Here is a 16,641-nt window from a genome sequence, read left to right on the forward strand (position 1 = left end):
ATCAGTTGTGGTGTTCTCATACAGCCACTAGATGGCGATGCAGTGTAATTCCAGTTGATGCCGTAGTTCAGTGGTACTCACTAGTTTTCTTAGGAGAGCCACTTATGAGTAAGAAGAGCAAGAATGATTGGGATGGCAGGTATGCCATCCCGCCAAGTTACGCCTTGGCGGGGGCATGCCCCATACCTATACAGCACCGAGAGTTTGGCACTTTTCAGGGTTCCCCACAGAAATAATCACAACAGCCACAGACACTCAGCCCTTAAAAACATTAAATTCTGTACATTCTGACCCCATTTCAACAGACAGATTTCATAAACAACTTCACATGTCCACACAATAAAGCCCCAAACTAAGGGGATTTTGTGTTTTCTCCTTCTTCTCCTTCTTCTTCTTCTCTTTCTTCTTCTTCTTCTACTTCTTCTTCTCATTCTTATTTTTCCTGCCGCCTATCCCACTAATAACATGTCTCCCATTGGACATTTTACCGACACCCGCCAAATCTTCACCTACACGACCCAATGAAAAACTCGCATACACACGCAAAATACCCATACCTTTTTACTCTGAAACATTTCCAATACAAACAGCTAGTCCGCCTGTGGCCTAGTGGGTAAGGTTACAGTCTTGTGAACACAGGGTCTGAGGTTCAAGCCCAGCTAGGAACGTGTTTCTTTAACCTGCTTTTAATAATTGTCTACTACTTCTCAGTTATTGCTTTTGCACCATATCTACCTGCCGTTAACCGAACGTACACTGAATTATGACGTACCGTCTGCACATTCAGTTATTAACCGGCTACAATATTGCAAAGCCATATGGATTCAACCGGAGCTCTTCTGTGCTTAATGGCCTGTGTTCTTTAAAACCACGGACAGATTTGCTAATGATATTTCACGCATTGCATAGCTATGTCATGGTGCTGCACTAACTAAGTCACAGACTGGTAAACCTCCGGTTGAAGGATTGAATACCGCCTCGCCCTCAGGCAGATAATTCCCTCTTTTACACTAACGTTTTCTTACGCTTTTATATTTTCTTTACCAAAACTCGCTCACGGCCACCCATATGCATTTCATGACGGCAAATGTATTCCTTTTATTTAAAAAGTTACACCAGTTGACCACCCAATCAAAAACTCGCATACACAGGCAAAATACCCATACCTTCTTACTCTGAAACATTTCGAGGTTTAATAGCTAATCTGCTTGTGGCCTAGTGGGTAAGGTTACAGTCTTGGGAACACGGGATCCTAGGTTCAAGCCCAGCTAGGGACAAGTTTCTTTAACCTGCTTTTACCCTCACTAATAACGTTCTCTTACGCTTATATTTGCTTTACCAAAACTCACTCATGGCCACCCGTATGCATTTCATGACGGCAAATGTATTCCTTTTATTAAAAAGTCACACCAGTTCACAGCTGTGCCATTTCTACTAACTACATTTCATCACTTGGCTACTGTACAAAACCTTCTTATCAGCAAACGGCACGTTTCTACATTCATGTTACCTCGCCCTGTTCTCTATCTAGCCACATACAAACAATTACTACGTCTGTCCGTTCTGCAACTCCCCATTAAAACATTACATTTAAAAACATGATTCACTCATAATTATAACTACTAGTACTGAACATGAAAAAAACACAGCAGTGCAAATACATTTCACACGCTACTTAACCCTCCACTTGATCAGTTAGCGCTTTATAGCGACTGTTATATATACCGTTCGATAAGGAATATAAGCTCGCTCATGGTCATTCCATTTACTTCGCACTATACTCCGTCATCATGTCAACCTTCACCTACATGCCCATTCTGCTAAAAACATATTGTTTCAACTACGCAATTTCGTCATTTCATCCTAATTTCTCTCACACTGTTGTTATTTTCTCATATGCAAAGCCTGCTGGGACATGCGTCTGCTCCTATTCTCCACTATCATGTTTTCCGGTTCTAGTTTAGCTAAACAGCGAAGAGGATTCCCACCTGCAGATAAGCCTCTCAAAATGCTTTATAAACCTTACAAACACTAAAAGTGCATCTCCATGAAATAACAGACAACGGAGCAGGACAGAAGGCTACACAAGTTGCGACCTAGGGAGTTATAATTCTACGGGCTTGCTGATTCTTTTGTCAGTCAAGGCTCGTTGGATGGACGTCAAATCTGTGAGTACATACACTGGCCATATTTCATCTGCGTTCCTAATGCGTTTACGCTTACGTCACTGCATCCTTTCTCACTGCCACTGTTTTTACATAGCCTATATAGCAAACCGGAACTGCTGAACGGTACACGCTCATCAGACTGTACGAATTCACACAACGATAGCCATAATCCACAACCGTTTCTTACAGGGTCGCATTTCTCACTCTCATAATAAAACGCTTTGCAAAAAGAAATGATATCTCTTAAAAAAACACGTTTTCAACGTACAAAAATGCCAAGTTACTCAAAAGTATTGATATCAAAATGACGCCAAGTTACGGTACTACAAACAATATAGGCTATCTTGCCTCACTGAAAATAAGATGTATTCCAAAGCAATGCTACCCAATATTTCCTCAATTCTTTCAAGTCACTTGGCCCTGTGTGTATAAGCATGCAGTACATGGACAGGCCAAACCTATGTGTGGATGGCTTTCTCACAGTCAAGATTGATTGAATAGGCGTCTATATGTTCAATTTGTATTGGTATGTATGTATTTCGCTGTCCAGCCTTTCTGTTGCGTGAATGATTGTATGTTTCTTGGTATAAATGTCTGTTTGTAAATGTGAATGTGACATGCTGCGAGGGAAATGTCCCCATGGGGATAAAGAAGTTATCCATGTATGTATGTACAATATGTATTTCACATGCAGTATTTATTGTACGTAGCAAATATACAATCACTTGTACATTTACTGAAATTCAGTTCAGAAGCAAGTAGAAACATATGTTTTCTGGAGAAATATGCTTCCTGTAGTTATTGACCAGCAGTTTTCCACATGAATTTCAATGTGTTCCATGAGGCAATTCGAAATATTTGACACTTTGATCTGACACAAAGTTTGCATGACATTGTAAAATGGTAAGATTACAAAACACAGGGCCAAGTGACTTGAAAGAATTGAGGAAATGTTGGGTAGCATTGCTTTGAATTACATCTTATTTAATTTCGGTGAGGCAAGATAGCCTATATTGTTTGTAGTACCGTAACTTGGCGTCATTTTGATATCAATACTTTTAATGGCCTGGACTGGTCTAGTATGTGTGAGTAACTTGGCGTTTTTGTACATTGAAAACGTGTTTTTTTTTAATGAGATATCATTTCATTTTGCAAAGCGTTTTATTATGAGAGTGAGAAATGCGAAGTGACCCTGTAAGAAACTGTTGTGGATTATGGCTATCCTTGTGTGAATTTGTACAGTCTGATGAGCGTGTACCGTTTAGCAGTTTCGGTTTGCTATATATGTAAAACAGTGGCTGTGACAAAGGGTGTGGTGGCGTAAGTGTAAACGCATCAGAAACGCAGGTGAAATATGGCCAGTGTATGTACTGACGGATTTGACGGCCATCCAACGAGCCTTGATTGACAAAAGAATCAGCAAGCCCGTAGAATTAGAGCTCCCTAGGTCGCAACTTGTGTACCCTGCTGTCCTGCTCCGTTGTCTGTTATTTTGTGGAGATGCACTTTTAGTGTTTGTAAGGTTTGTAAGGCATTTTGATAGGCTTATCTGCAGGTGGGAATCCTGTTCGCTGCTTTGCTCAGCTAGAACCGGAAAGCTTGATAGTGGAGAATAGGAGCAGACGCATATGTCCCAGTACGGTTTGCATATGAGAAAATAACAACAGTGTGAGAGAAATTAGGATGAAATGATGAAATTGCGTAGTTGAAACAATATGTTTTTAGCAGAATGGGCATGTAGGTGAAGGTTGACATGATCACAGACTATAGTGCGGAGTAAATAAAGTGACCACGAGTGAGCTTAGTTTCCTTATGGAACGGTATATATAACAGTCGGTAGAAAGCATTAGCTATTAAAGTGGAGGGTTAAGTAATGTGTGAAATCTATTGCACTAATGTGCTTTTCTCATGTTCAGTACTAGTAGTTATACTTATGAGTGAGTCATGATTTTAAATGTAATGTTTTAATGGGGAGTTGCAGAACGTAAATATGTAGTAATTGTTTGTATGTGGCTAGATAGAGAACAGGGCGAGGTAACATGAATGTACAAATGTGGCGTTTGCTGATAAGAAGGTTTTGTACGGTAGCCAAGTGAAGAAATATAGTTAGTAGAAATGGCACAGTGGTGAACTGGTGTAACTTTTTAATAAAAGGAATACATTTGCCATCATGAAATGCATACGAGTGGCCGTGAGTGAGTTTTGGTAAAGAAAATATAAAAGCCTAAGAAAACGTTAGTGTAAAAGAGGAAATTACCTGCCTGAGGGCGAGGCGGGATTCAATCCGATATGGTGCAAAAGCAATAATTGAGAAGTAGTAGACAATTATTAGTGAGTGTAAAAGCAGGTTACATGTCCCTAGCTGGGCTTGAACCAGCTACCTCTTGTTCCCAAGACTGTAACCTTACCCACTAGGCCACAGGCAAATTAGCTGTTAAAACTGGAAATGTTTCAGAGTAAAAAGGAATGGGTATTTTGTGTGTGTATGCGAGTTTTTGATTGGGTCGTGAGGGTGAGGATTTGGCTGGTGTCGGCAAAATGTCCAATGGGGAGACATGTTGTTAGTGGGATAGGCGGCAGGAAAAATAAGAATGAGAAGAAGAAGAAGAAGAAGAGAAGGAGAAAATGCAAAATCCCCTTAGTTTGGGGCTTTATTGTGTGGACATGTGAAGTTGTTTATGAAATGTGTCTGTTGAAATGGGGTCAGAATGTACAGAATTGAATGTTTTTAAGGGCTGAGTGTCTGTGGCTGTTGTGGTTATTTCTGTGGGGAACCCTGAAAAGTGCCAAACTCTCGGTGCTGTATAGGTATGGGGCATGCCCCCGCCAAGGCGTAACTTGGCGGGATGGCATACCTGCCATCCCAATGTACTGTGATAGGCGAACATCACTCAGCTGAGCCATCAGCTGATTCAGCCGGAGCGTTTGCCTCGTGGCCTGCCAGAACTACGCGATGCTCCATATTTGCCAGAAAAATAAGCTAATATTCCCTGTTTTGCATGAGGGTGCAGCCATCTTGGAACAAGCTACTTCCTCTCATAGCGATCTGGTTGGGCTTGCCCCTGGGTCGACGGTACTGCTGCCCCCGGTGCCGGACGGTCAGGCGGAGAGTAACGTTTGTGCCTGAGGACATCAAGCTGATGCCTGATCACCTCTCCCCTGCACTCTCTGAGCCTGAATGGCACAAGTGAATTTGTACATGTGCGTGTGTTTTTACATGTACATATATACTCCATAACTTTTTATTGCACTTTTTTTACTGCATTTTTAAAAAAATTGTTTATTTGAATTTCAGTTGTATGTGACGTCAGGTCATTGAGTATATTATCTCCCATCTGTTTTTGATGTTGATTGACAATATGCCCAGAAATTAATTGCTCCTCGGGAATAAATAAAGTTTATTGAATTGAACATCATTGGCATTAGTTGTGGCTGCACACTTCTTATTGCTAGATGGCTGACTTTCATTGAGCTCAACAATGAATTGGGAGGAAAGAAACAAAACAGAAAAAAAGGAACAAAGGGACCTGTTGTATTGCCCCAGGGTGCTCACATGGGTCTTGCTACACAATACCTATTCATTTTCACGAACTGCCTCTGACGAGACCGCAACCACTGAGCTGCTGGCTCCTCTGAAATGGAAGAGTCCACCTGTGGGACGGGGCGATGGATCTGCAGTGATGATTTGTTCTTCAGACCACAAACAGACTGAAGCCAGACGCTGTGGTTGGGCGGGAGGGCAAAATTAGCAATTAACTTATCTACAGTATGTCAGATATCAAGTGTTTAGATTATTGGCCTCAGAGAGAGAAACAGTGAACTGGATACAATATTGGCTTGAAGAATGCTGCCTACCCTCCACTCCACGAACATTAAAGGAAACGTCCTTTACGCCAGTCTGATACCCTAATCTAGGCAGGCGATCTATGGGTCCCACCTCCTGCAGAGTTTGTCTCAGGAGAGAGGACAAAGCTATTTATGAAGCCAGAGGCCCATTGTGGCTACAGGACAAATAAAGATCCGGTTCCATTTGATCTTAAGTTTAAATGCAATTTGTGGCATTTAATTGAAATCATTGATTGGAAAATCTTTATGTCTATGTTAGAAGAAGAAGAAGTAAACTTCCATGCTTTTTATAGGTATACAATAGCTGAACAGAATTACCTTGTGGTGTGGGGATGGCTGGTTTAAGCAGCCACACCTGCCCTGGGTCAAGCTAATTAGACCTGGCCAATTGGATAATTGGTGAAGAATTAGATAATTGGCCAGGCTAATTGGACCCAGGAACAGGAGTGGCTGCACCTGTGCGTAGTGAGGTAATCACTGCGCACAGGTTAAATCTGCCATCCCCACCCACACCAGGCAGCTCTCTGTCATGACATGGTTTAACATCTGCTCATTTGGCTATACCATCTTGCCAAACCCTCGTGGAATAAATGTGGACTGTTTTAACATCATCTCCCTGTGTCTCTGTGCTGGAGGGCCCCAAGGAAAGCCACTTCGGTGGCCTGTGGCAGGCGTGTTTGCCACAGTGGCGCCCAACGTGGGGCTCCTCCGGCACAGCAAAGAGGCACAGGAGGGCCAGCCAGGAAGCACACTGGAGGAGGGGCGGCTGAGGTGTTCCCGACAGGGCTTCGGGCGGATCCTCCGGGCCGGGAATGGGGAGCGGAAGATGACCAGGGAGGGGAAGGAAGCAATCCTCAGCTGGGACGCTGAGGAGCTGCACCTGGCCGAGAAGGCAGGTCAGCGACGGGCGGTGCACGAGAGGTGGTCGCGCCGTGAGCTGGACTTGGCCGGGAAGGCGGGTCAGCCACGGGCGGCGCACAAGCGGTGGCCGCGCCGTTTTGCTTCCTTTCTCGTCCGTTTGGTTGTTTTTCGTTCTTTGTTTTGGCCTGGTTGGTTTGCCCAGAGCCCATGAGGGGATAAGCCTGCAGCCGCCCGCCAGCAGAGCCGACTGGCGGCCACCACAGCCACGAGGGTTCCTGGTCCCCAGCACCACAAGGCCAGTCCACCAGCCCACCAGCCCAGCCACCCCACCACAGCCCCTGGAACAGCCCAAGCCGGTGACGCCCCCACCAGCCAGCAGAGCAGCCCAGGACTTCCCGTGCTCCAGGAGGGAGGAGGAAGAAAGGCTGCCTTGTCGTCCGAAGGAGGGTCACCGCATGTACTGGACTGTTCCGGGGCCACCCACCCTGACTTTTTTAAATTATTTTTTTTACCGTGTTTGGGGTGTTTTTGTTTTTGTTTGTTTTTTGCTTTCTTGGGAGTGTGGGGGTGGGGGGTGGGGGGTGGGGGGTGGGGGGGGGGTGGGTGTAGGCTTCGGCCAGTGGTTCTCCCTGGCCTCAGTTTGGCGTTGGGGGTATGTGGTGTGGGGATGGCTGGTTTAAGCAGCCACACCTGCCCTGGGTCAAGCTAATTAGACCTGGCCAATTGGATAATTGGTGAAGAATTAGATAATTGGCCAGGCTAATTGGACCCAGGAATAGGAGTGGCTGCACCTGTGCGTAGTGAGGTAATCACTGCGCACAGGTTAAATCTGCCATCCCCACCCACACCAGGCAGCTCTCTGTCATGACATGGTTTAACATCTGCTCATTTGGCTATACCATCTTGCCAAACCCTCGTGGAATAAATGTGGACTGTTTTAACATCATCTCCCTGTGTCTCTGTGCTGGAGGGCCCCAAGGAAAGCCACTTCGGTGGCCTGTGGCAGGCGTGTTTGCCACATACCTCTTATACTACCTATTGTATTCCTGTTTGGTCTTGTTAGAAAGGGACTAAATTCATGAATAGTTTGGTAATAATTCATGAATATTTAGCCCTGCTTTCAACAACATAAGGTCACTTTAATGTAATAAGTACACTGTCAGCTTTTAGATAGACCAGTCCTTGTGTTAAATGAGCCTGCCTCCCCGCCCACCACCCCCCCTACTGTGGAAAGAAGCACACTTTTAATTCCTGGATTGATTAGTAACATCATCCAGGTGTGTGTCTGCTTAACCAGTAGGCATGGTCCTCTATTTTGCCCTGATTTCCTCCCGCAAACCGAGCCCTGCCACATCTGGCCTGGGCCTTTCTGTGTGGAGAGTGGCCTTTATTTTGCATGTTCTCCCCGTGTCCACGTGGGTTTCCTCCGGGTACTCCGGTTTCCTCTTAAGACATGCAGGTAGGCTAATTGAAGACAGTAAAGTGCCCATAGGTATGAGTGTGTGAGTGCATGGTGTGTGTGTCCTGCGATAGATTGGCAGCCTGTCTCGCCCAATGCACACTGGGATAGCCTCCAGCACCCCTCGTGACCCTGCCCAGGATAAGCGGGTATAGATAATCGGTGGATGATGGATGGATGTCGCTTGTCCGACAGTGCTTCCTGGAGTTTTACTTCCAATATTGAAATGGAGTGATCTTTGTCTGCAACATGTTACATGTGCATGTAAATACACTGCTGTCTGAGTTTTAATCACAATATAGACCGCTGCTGGGTCCGTACAGCCTGCTCACTGCTTATTCCTGTATTTTAATGTATAAACACAGCGTGCAGATGTTCCCCTGTCATACAGTACTGCACTGCTGCCCTGCTCTCCCTGGGAGTATCGGGGCTCCCCCACTCCCTGCCCACTGATCCCTTAGCAGTGTGCAGCACCAGGGGGTCCTGAGACGGCCTCAGCACAGGGGCTCAGCTGATCCCTTAGCAGTGTGCAGCACCAGGGGGTCCTGAGACGGCCTCAGCACAGGGGCTCAGCTGATCCCTTAGCAGTGTGCAGGATCAGGGTGTCCTGAGACGGCCTCAGCACAGGGGCTCAGCTGATCCCTTAGCAGTGTGCAGGATCAGGGTGTCCTGAGACGGCCTCAGCACAGGGGCTCAGCTGATCCCTTAGCAGTGTGCAGGATAAGGGGATCCTAACTAGCTGGTTGGTAGCTGTCGGCTGCCTAGCATGAGGAACCGACTGCACACAAACCAGATTTGTGTAGGTCAACAACCGTCTCTTCTTAGTTGAAAGCTCTTTGGTTTTCCCCATGGTCATAGATGACAAAGGCATTTTGTGTGTGTGCAACATCATATTTATACGCCAGTGATACAAGGAATTGTGAAAGGCAGCTATACAGTTTCTGGGGGCAGTTCTGGAGATCAAATAAAATAAAACATTTCTTCAGATGCCACTTTGTTTAGTTTTATTTTAAATATTCTTTAGTGGTGCCAATATTTTTGACCTCTAAGCATTTGAGAAAACTGCTATTACTCAAAAGTTTTTTTTAAAGAATAATTTTTTATCATACTGAAAGAAAGTAGTTGCTCCAAATGTTTGAGCAGACAATTTGCATCATTGGGTATATTGATTGTCTTACACAATAATTTTTGCTAATTTTCATAAAGAGTGCCAGTAATTCCTGATTTGAATGTATAAACTCTACTTTGCAGACTGAACAGCTGTGACCTCACACAGAAGTGCTGTAATATTGTGGCCTCAGCTCTCCAGTCACCAAACTCACCCCTGAGAGATCTGGACCTCAGCTACAATAACCTGGGAGATTCAGGAGTGGAGCTGCTCTGTGCTGGACTGAGGAGTCCAAAGTGTAAACTACAGAGACTGGGGTGAGTAGTGCTGTGTACTGTGCGATCTTAACTAAATAGAATTTGTAATTATGGTTCTATTAAGTGAAATATTAAAAAGCTCTTTCTCTCTCAGTTTATTCCTCTGTCCACCAGCATTTTTTCTTTGCCCATATATATCTTACTCCTCTATCACAACAAGCAAATAAAAGCAGGATAAAACCTTATGAGGGTTGCCAGGTTTGTGGTTCCTGAGCAGAATGTAAGGTTTCAGGGGAGTCTGTACTATCAGGTCACAGGTGATGACTGGATGCTGAATGTCTGATTGACATGGTAAAAGATTGACCACCTGCATAGTGAAATGTTTCAGGTCTGTCACACATTGCAGTCTACATCCATCTCCATTATTCACTACCCCCTATGAACTCTAATGAATTCCATACATTTACCCCACTCTCTTTCACACACTGACCTTTTGATGAAGGTGAGTTTTACTCCTTCATCACATACCTGTGTGTGCTGCAGGATTGTGGTGTTTCTGAAAGGATTGTGAATAAAAATTTTTTCTGCTGGTAAAGCCGGGCATTAACTCACCGGCACTGTATGTGTGTACATCTTGGTGGGAGAGTGTCCATCTGAACAACATGTGAGCTGCTGTTTAGATGCAGTGTTACATCATTTAGTTTAGTCACTCTTCTGTGGTTCCAGTCCCAAGTAATAGTCTGGATATTGTACCACTGTAAGCAGGCATGCTGTGTGGAATAGCCTGATTCGGAGATCAATGTTCTGGCTCTAGCCACTATCATCTAAAGGATGACATCATTTACAGGAGTATTTCTTAGATAAGTATTCTAATAACTCTCAAATGCCCCCACTTATTAAATTTTTTGTGCAGTTTATATTGCTTCACAAGGTCTTCCAAACATGTTGTTACGGGGTTTTAAAAGAAAGGCTTTTATCAGGCTTTTATTATCGTTATTATCATTGTTACAATAATAATTAAATGCAACGCAATAATTAGTGAATTATATTCGTAAAAGCGTGCAAGAATAAAATGATTGGATGGATTATAGCGTAAAGACATACAGAACATAGGTGCAATGTGTGGAAGTTTCAAGAGACACCACGTTTTAAAAAATCTAGTGTCTACCAGCAATAATCAGTTGTGGTGTTCTCAAATAGCCACTAGATGGCACTGCAGTGTAATTCTAGTTGATGCTGTAAGTGTTCTCTGATATTAAGACCAAAATAGTACCATTCAGCACTATCGTCTGGCCACAAGTCACATCAGCATACAGTCTTGAGAGCTGTGCAAACACAAACATTGATCTAAAAAAGTAAAACTTAATCCTGACCATCATCAAATGCTAAACTATACCAATTAAGTAGGCTAAAAAATAGAATGTGAATTTTATTCACAAATTAAAATTCCAGTGAAAATGCAAACACCAATACTCGCAGGATTCATAATCTAACCCCATGAAAAACAAATGGAAATGCTGTAAAAATACTTTTCTTCTGTAAAAGTGCAAATAATGTTTAAATAGTGTAAATATAACAAGTCTTAAACTATGCTGCAAAACATCGAAACAGTATATAAACACAATAATGATTCAAATCAAGTACAGGTTTGAAATGTAAACACTGACTTTAATCATAAACTACATACAAAAAATGAAAACGTAAACACTTATACAACCTCTGTTGTACTGTCATGGCACAAATAGTCGTAAAAATAGTTCAAACAGCAAATCAAAAAGTAACAATCCCAAACATGTCTTCAGTTAGGTTACAAAACTGCAAAACAGTGTAAAAACAACCTGATAAATTAACAACAGATTAACAAATAAAATACAAGTTCAATGAAAATGTAAACACTGATATAAATAAAATAACTTATGTGGAAATGAGGTTGTGGCTGGAACATATCACAAATTAGTGCAAATTATCACACACGTACTACTAAAGCATGTGATTCAGGAAGAGGTAGCTATCAAAAAGAGAACAGGACATCACAGCTTAAGATTTTTGGTTAAGAAGACTAGCATATTAAATGTGGCTGGTTTCAGAGCAGACATTTGGTATGTTACTATATTTCCCCCAGCACTGAATAGCCTCTCTGAGGCTGTACTTGTGGCAGGGATACACGAGTCCTTTTTTGCCAAACCACTGATCTGAGGAAAATTCACCTCGTGGAGCTTCCACAATGCGAGGGGATCGCTCTCGCCATCTGCCAGTGGACAAAGCAAATAGCTGTTTAATTCAGTCTCAATTTTCTCTGTGTCAGAAAGGCCGGTCAGCTCAGCAGCTAGTTTCTTGAAATAGCTTCCAATACTCTTCCTCTGCCTCTTAGATGCACTTTGGGCTTGTCCTGTAGATCCAGGTGATTTTTCAGGGGCAGCAGTGTCACTTGGCATGACAGAAAGGGATTCCACCTCTCTGACTACTCTGGCTTTGATGACCAGGATTTCTTCTTGACTTATGTGCTGAGTGCGGAAGTGTGGATCAAGCATTGTTGCCATTGTTTCCATGTCTCAATCTCTGGCTTGGTGTTCAGATAGCCCAGTATTGAACTTTTAATTGTCTTGGTGAGATCTGTGTCTTCATCTTTACCCTGTAGCAGCTCAGTGTTGAATAGCTGAAGAACAGGCTTCAAACATGACACAGTGACAATTTTCAGCAGAGAGAGCATCTGTGAAATCAAGGAGAGGCCCTAGTGCCTTACTCACGGAATCAAGGACATCAATGTCCTGCCATGTAGGCACCAGATGCCTGGTTGACCTATCAGCAGCTAAGACTTGTATGAGGGCCTTTTTTTGTTCAAGCAGTCACTGAATCATCTTTTGCCTTGATCCCCATCGTGTTGGAGATTCCGTCACCAGTTTATGCTGAGGGCGGCCAATTTCTTCTTGAGCATCTTTGAGTGCCCGCTGCTTTTTCCAGCTGTGCGAGAATGCACTGATGACCTTTTTACAAACTCCCACAGCCTTGTCAATCCTGGCATCCCTCATGCTTCTCTCTGCAAAAAACAATGAATGAGAGTTCAGCTACATATTAATTTCATCATAATCTTAAATACACACAATGCATACATATGTAATTACCTCTTATGTCTGTGCCACGTGCCTGTATGTTTTAATATCTTTTTTTGTAATGTATTACTTTTCAAAAAGTATAGTTATATGACTGTGAGCAACAAAGGAAGTTGTCTCTGAAGAACATTAAAGATTAAGCTCATGCACGCTCAACGTGCATGCATGAATACACTGATATTAAGAGAGAAAGACATGGAGAGAGTAAGCTTACCAATAGCGATGTGTAGACTGGGGGCGACATAGCTCAGGAGGTAAGACCGATTGTCTGGCAGTCGGAGGGTTGCCGGTTCAAACCCCTCCCTGGGCGTGTCGAAGTGTCCTTGAGCAAGGCACCTAACCCCCAACTGCTCTGGCGAATGAGAGGCATCAATTGTAAAGCGCTTTGGATAAAAGCGCTATATAAATGCAGTCCATTTAGACAATGGCCAATGCAGGACAGTCTTGTCCACTTGTTCAGGGTGATTGCTTTCACCACGTTAGCTCCACTGTCCGTTGTCAGGCACACCTGTTTCTCCTCGTCTAGATTCCATGCTTGAAGAAACTGCTTCAAACCACTCGCGATGTTTTCGCCCATGTGGTCATCTGGGAAAAACCTTTTCTCGAGGCAAGAGCTGTTCAAACTCCAGTCGCTGGTTATGTAGTGGACCGTGAGGCTAATGTATGACTCCATCACTCGGCTACTCCACATGTCTGTGGTTGAGGCATAAAACTCCACTGTAGACAGCGTTGTTTGTAACCTACCGCGACACTCTTCGTACATAGTTGGCAGGTCCGTTTTTGAAAAATATGTTGTATCTACGGTCCATTTTCTGGATCATTAGCCTGAATCCCTCCTTGTCCCTCCTAGGGGCGACATAGCTCAGGAGGTAGACGATGTCTGGCAGTCGAGGTTGCGGTTCAACCCGCCCTGGGCGTGTCGAAGTGTCCTTGAGCAAGACACCTAACCCCTCATCCCTAACTGCTCTGGCGAATGAGAGGCATCAATTGTAAAGCGCTTTGGATAAAAGCGCTATATAAATGCAGTCCATTTACCATTTACCATTTGTCAACAGTTCGGATTGGCAACATGTCTTTGGCTAAGCAAAATGCCACCGTCTCCGTCAGTTCGTTCCAGCGTTTACTTTTTGTATCATAGACTTGCCACTGGCAAACGCGCTGACAATACCCTTCTGAATTAAAAGTTTGCTTAACGTTACTTGTTACCGCTTTCTCCTCGCGTAGCTTCTGGCTTTCCTCATATTTTGATCGGTGCTTTTGCTTGAGGTGGTGGAACAAATTTGATGTGTTTCCACCCTTTGTTGATATGGGTTTTTGACACACTTTACAAATCACATTTTTGGGATTAATTCTTCCTCCTCGTCTAGGGTTGGAACTCCGCCTTCCGCCATGCTTGTTCTCGTTCTACGTGTGAGATGCCCAAACACGTCAACTATATCGTCAATATCGCAGGATGACAAATTCTTATCGTGGGGAGGAATTGTACCAGTATATCATGGACGATACGGTATGGCACAGCCCTAGTTGTGAGACTGTATAAATATCCCAGGGCATGATCAAGACTTGTATTATTTTATTAAATAATATTTGCTTGATTTTTGCAGCTATTCTAATGAAACTGCACATCCTGAAAGTGAAAGTTACAATATGCCCAGTGAGTAACCCAGTCAGGGTGTTACCTGAATACTTCAGGTTACTGATGTAACCCCAGTTCTCTGAAACATAGAGTGGAGAGATCCACCTTTGAGGAATGATATCTGGTAATGACCTCCACAGGAGCATCCAATTTCACCAAGTCTGGCTCTGACAGACAGTAGTGTGTCCAATGCTAAAGGAGGCTCCCGCCCTCCTGGAACAGCACACCAGACACTGCAGCACTAAAACTCCTTGGTTAACATTGGCTTCTTGTGTACATCCTATACTCCACTCACAGCCTCGAGCTTGCGTCTCACAAGAACCTCATCACTATACTGTCCGCAGGAGGACATATCCTCAGATCCGCCTCCACTGGGCATGAGAATTTGGGTCAGTGCTGATAAGCTCCACTTGTTGCTAGCTTGCTGCCCTTGCTTGTGAGCTTTTTTACCATATCGGGTTCCCTGCCTTCTTCCTGCACACGATAACGCAGAACAGGACAGCTAGCTACCCACGCTAGCTTGTTAGTGCTCATAGCCACCCACGTTGCTTTTCTTAGCTTAGCGAGTCTGTGTTAGCCCCCCGCTACATGGCTCTTTCTAAGCCCGTTTTCCGTGTTCGGGGAGCTACACTTGCATACCTGTCCAGGTGTGTGCAGTGCCCTCATCACTGCCAGAGTGTGATACCCTAAACCCCCCCTCCCCTCCCCCCCAATTGTGTTTGCATACCTTTTAAAACCTTTATATTACTTAAATCGTTTTCATATATTCATGGCATGCTTTCCCGGATGGTCAATGGAATAACTCCAAAAGTGAAAAGTCCAGCCATCTAGCACTCCTTATTTTTTCAATGCAATAACAGTATTTTAAATTAAAAAAGCATTTATCCCTGGTCTGATGCTCGTGTGTCTATTAGGCTTCATGTTGTAGTGTTTCTATGTCTTTATGAGTCTTCCGATTCTTCTTAAGTAAGTACACTTGGTATAATGGAAGACTGGAATTTTGAAATGTTATTACATTAACGGTTGAAGTATTACATTCATCAAAAAAACTGTAAGTGTTATAAGTTATTACATTATCCGGCAAAACTTATTACGTTAGCCGTTAAATATTTTATTGCATTGACTACTACATTTACATTACATTTATTTGTCTGTCACTTTTATCCAAAGAAACATACAATTAGTGCATATTGAAGGTCATTGGAACAACTACAAAACACAGGTCCAATAAGGTACAATACTCATTATGTAACGGTTATTCACAGCGATGAACACAGTAAGTTCAGTCCACGCCGTAAGCATAGGCTGGGTCAGAAAGTAATGTTATGTCAAACTAGAAGGTACAATACTCATTATGTAACAGTTATTCACAGCCATGAACACAGTAAGTTCAGTCCACGCCGTAAGCATAGGCTAGGTCAGAAAGTAATGTTACATCAAACTAGGAGGCAAGATAATGAGCTACAACATAAAGATAATGATACAAATGCAATATGAGTGCTGGTTGGAGGTGCATGTGTAACATGAAAGTGCTACAGAAAAAAGGTAGAAGGGTACAAGTGATAAGTGATCCTAGTTGGGAGTACCCTGCAGAGTAGTGATAGTTAGTTAGTCCAGGTACAGACTGAAGAGATGCGTTTTCAGACTACGGCAGAAGATGGGCAATGACTGAGTGGTTTGTAGAGAAACAGGGAGTTTGTTCCACAACTGGGGAGCTAGGGTGGAGAAGCTTTGTGCTAGGGACGAATGAGGACCATTCACCCAGATGGCAGAGAGTCTAAGTCGCCCTGCTGTAGAAGAGTGGAGTGGTCGAGCTGGCTTGTAGAATTGAATCATGTCCTGAAGGTAGGCAGGCGCTGTCCTTTTGGCTGCAGTGTAGGTGTGTTAAGGACTTGAACCTGATCCTGGTGATGACTGGTAGCCAGTGAAGTGACCTCAGCAGGGCAGCCACATTCTGAATCATCTGTAGTAGCTGTATGGCACACGCTGGCAGGCTTGCAAGGAAGGAGTTGCAGGAGTCAATACGGGAGGTCACCATACTCTGGACAAGTAGCTGGGTGGAGTGTGTGGTCAGGTATGGTCGAATCCTCCTGATGTTGCACAGGAGGAATCTGCAGGACCGTGATTTTGCCTTGATGTGATCCTTGAGGTCCGCCTGGTCATCCATCCAGGACCACCCCCAGGCTTGTTGCAGAG

At 43.8% G+C, this 16,641-nt stretch overlaps 1 protein-coding gene across 1 annotated transcript in view; it reads left to right on the top strand.

Annotated features, from left to right (window-relative positions):
- Window positions 1-9,585: 9,585 nt before the first annotated feature.
- The window catches only part of LOC135247279 (ribonuclease inhibitor-like), a gene marked incomplete at its 5' end in the record, with an annotated part of 35,692 nt that continues 28,636 nt past the window's right edge, over window positions 9,586-16,641 (top strand). The window contains one exon of the mRNA XM_064320576.1: window positions 9,586-9,759. Within this exon, the coding sequence (XP_064176646.1) occupies window positions 9,586-9,759 (174 nt within the window). The remainder of the gene's footprint in view (window positions 9,760-16,641) is intronic.

This window comes from Anguilla rostrata, unplaced genomic scaffold, assembly GCF_018555375.3.
Source record: "Anguilla rostrata isolate EN2019 unplaced genomic scaffold, ASM1855537v3 scaf1190, whole genome shotgun sequence".
NCBI lineage: Eukaryota > Metazoa > Chordata > Actinopteri > Anguilliformes > Anguillidae > Anguilla > Anguilla rostrata.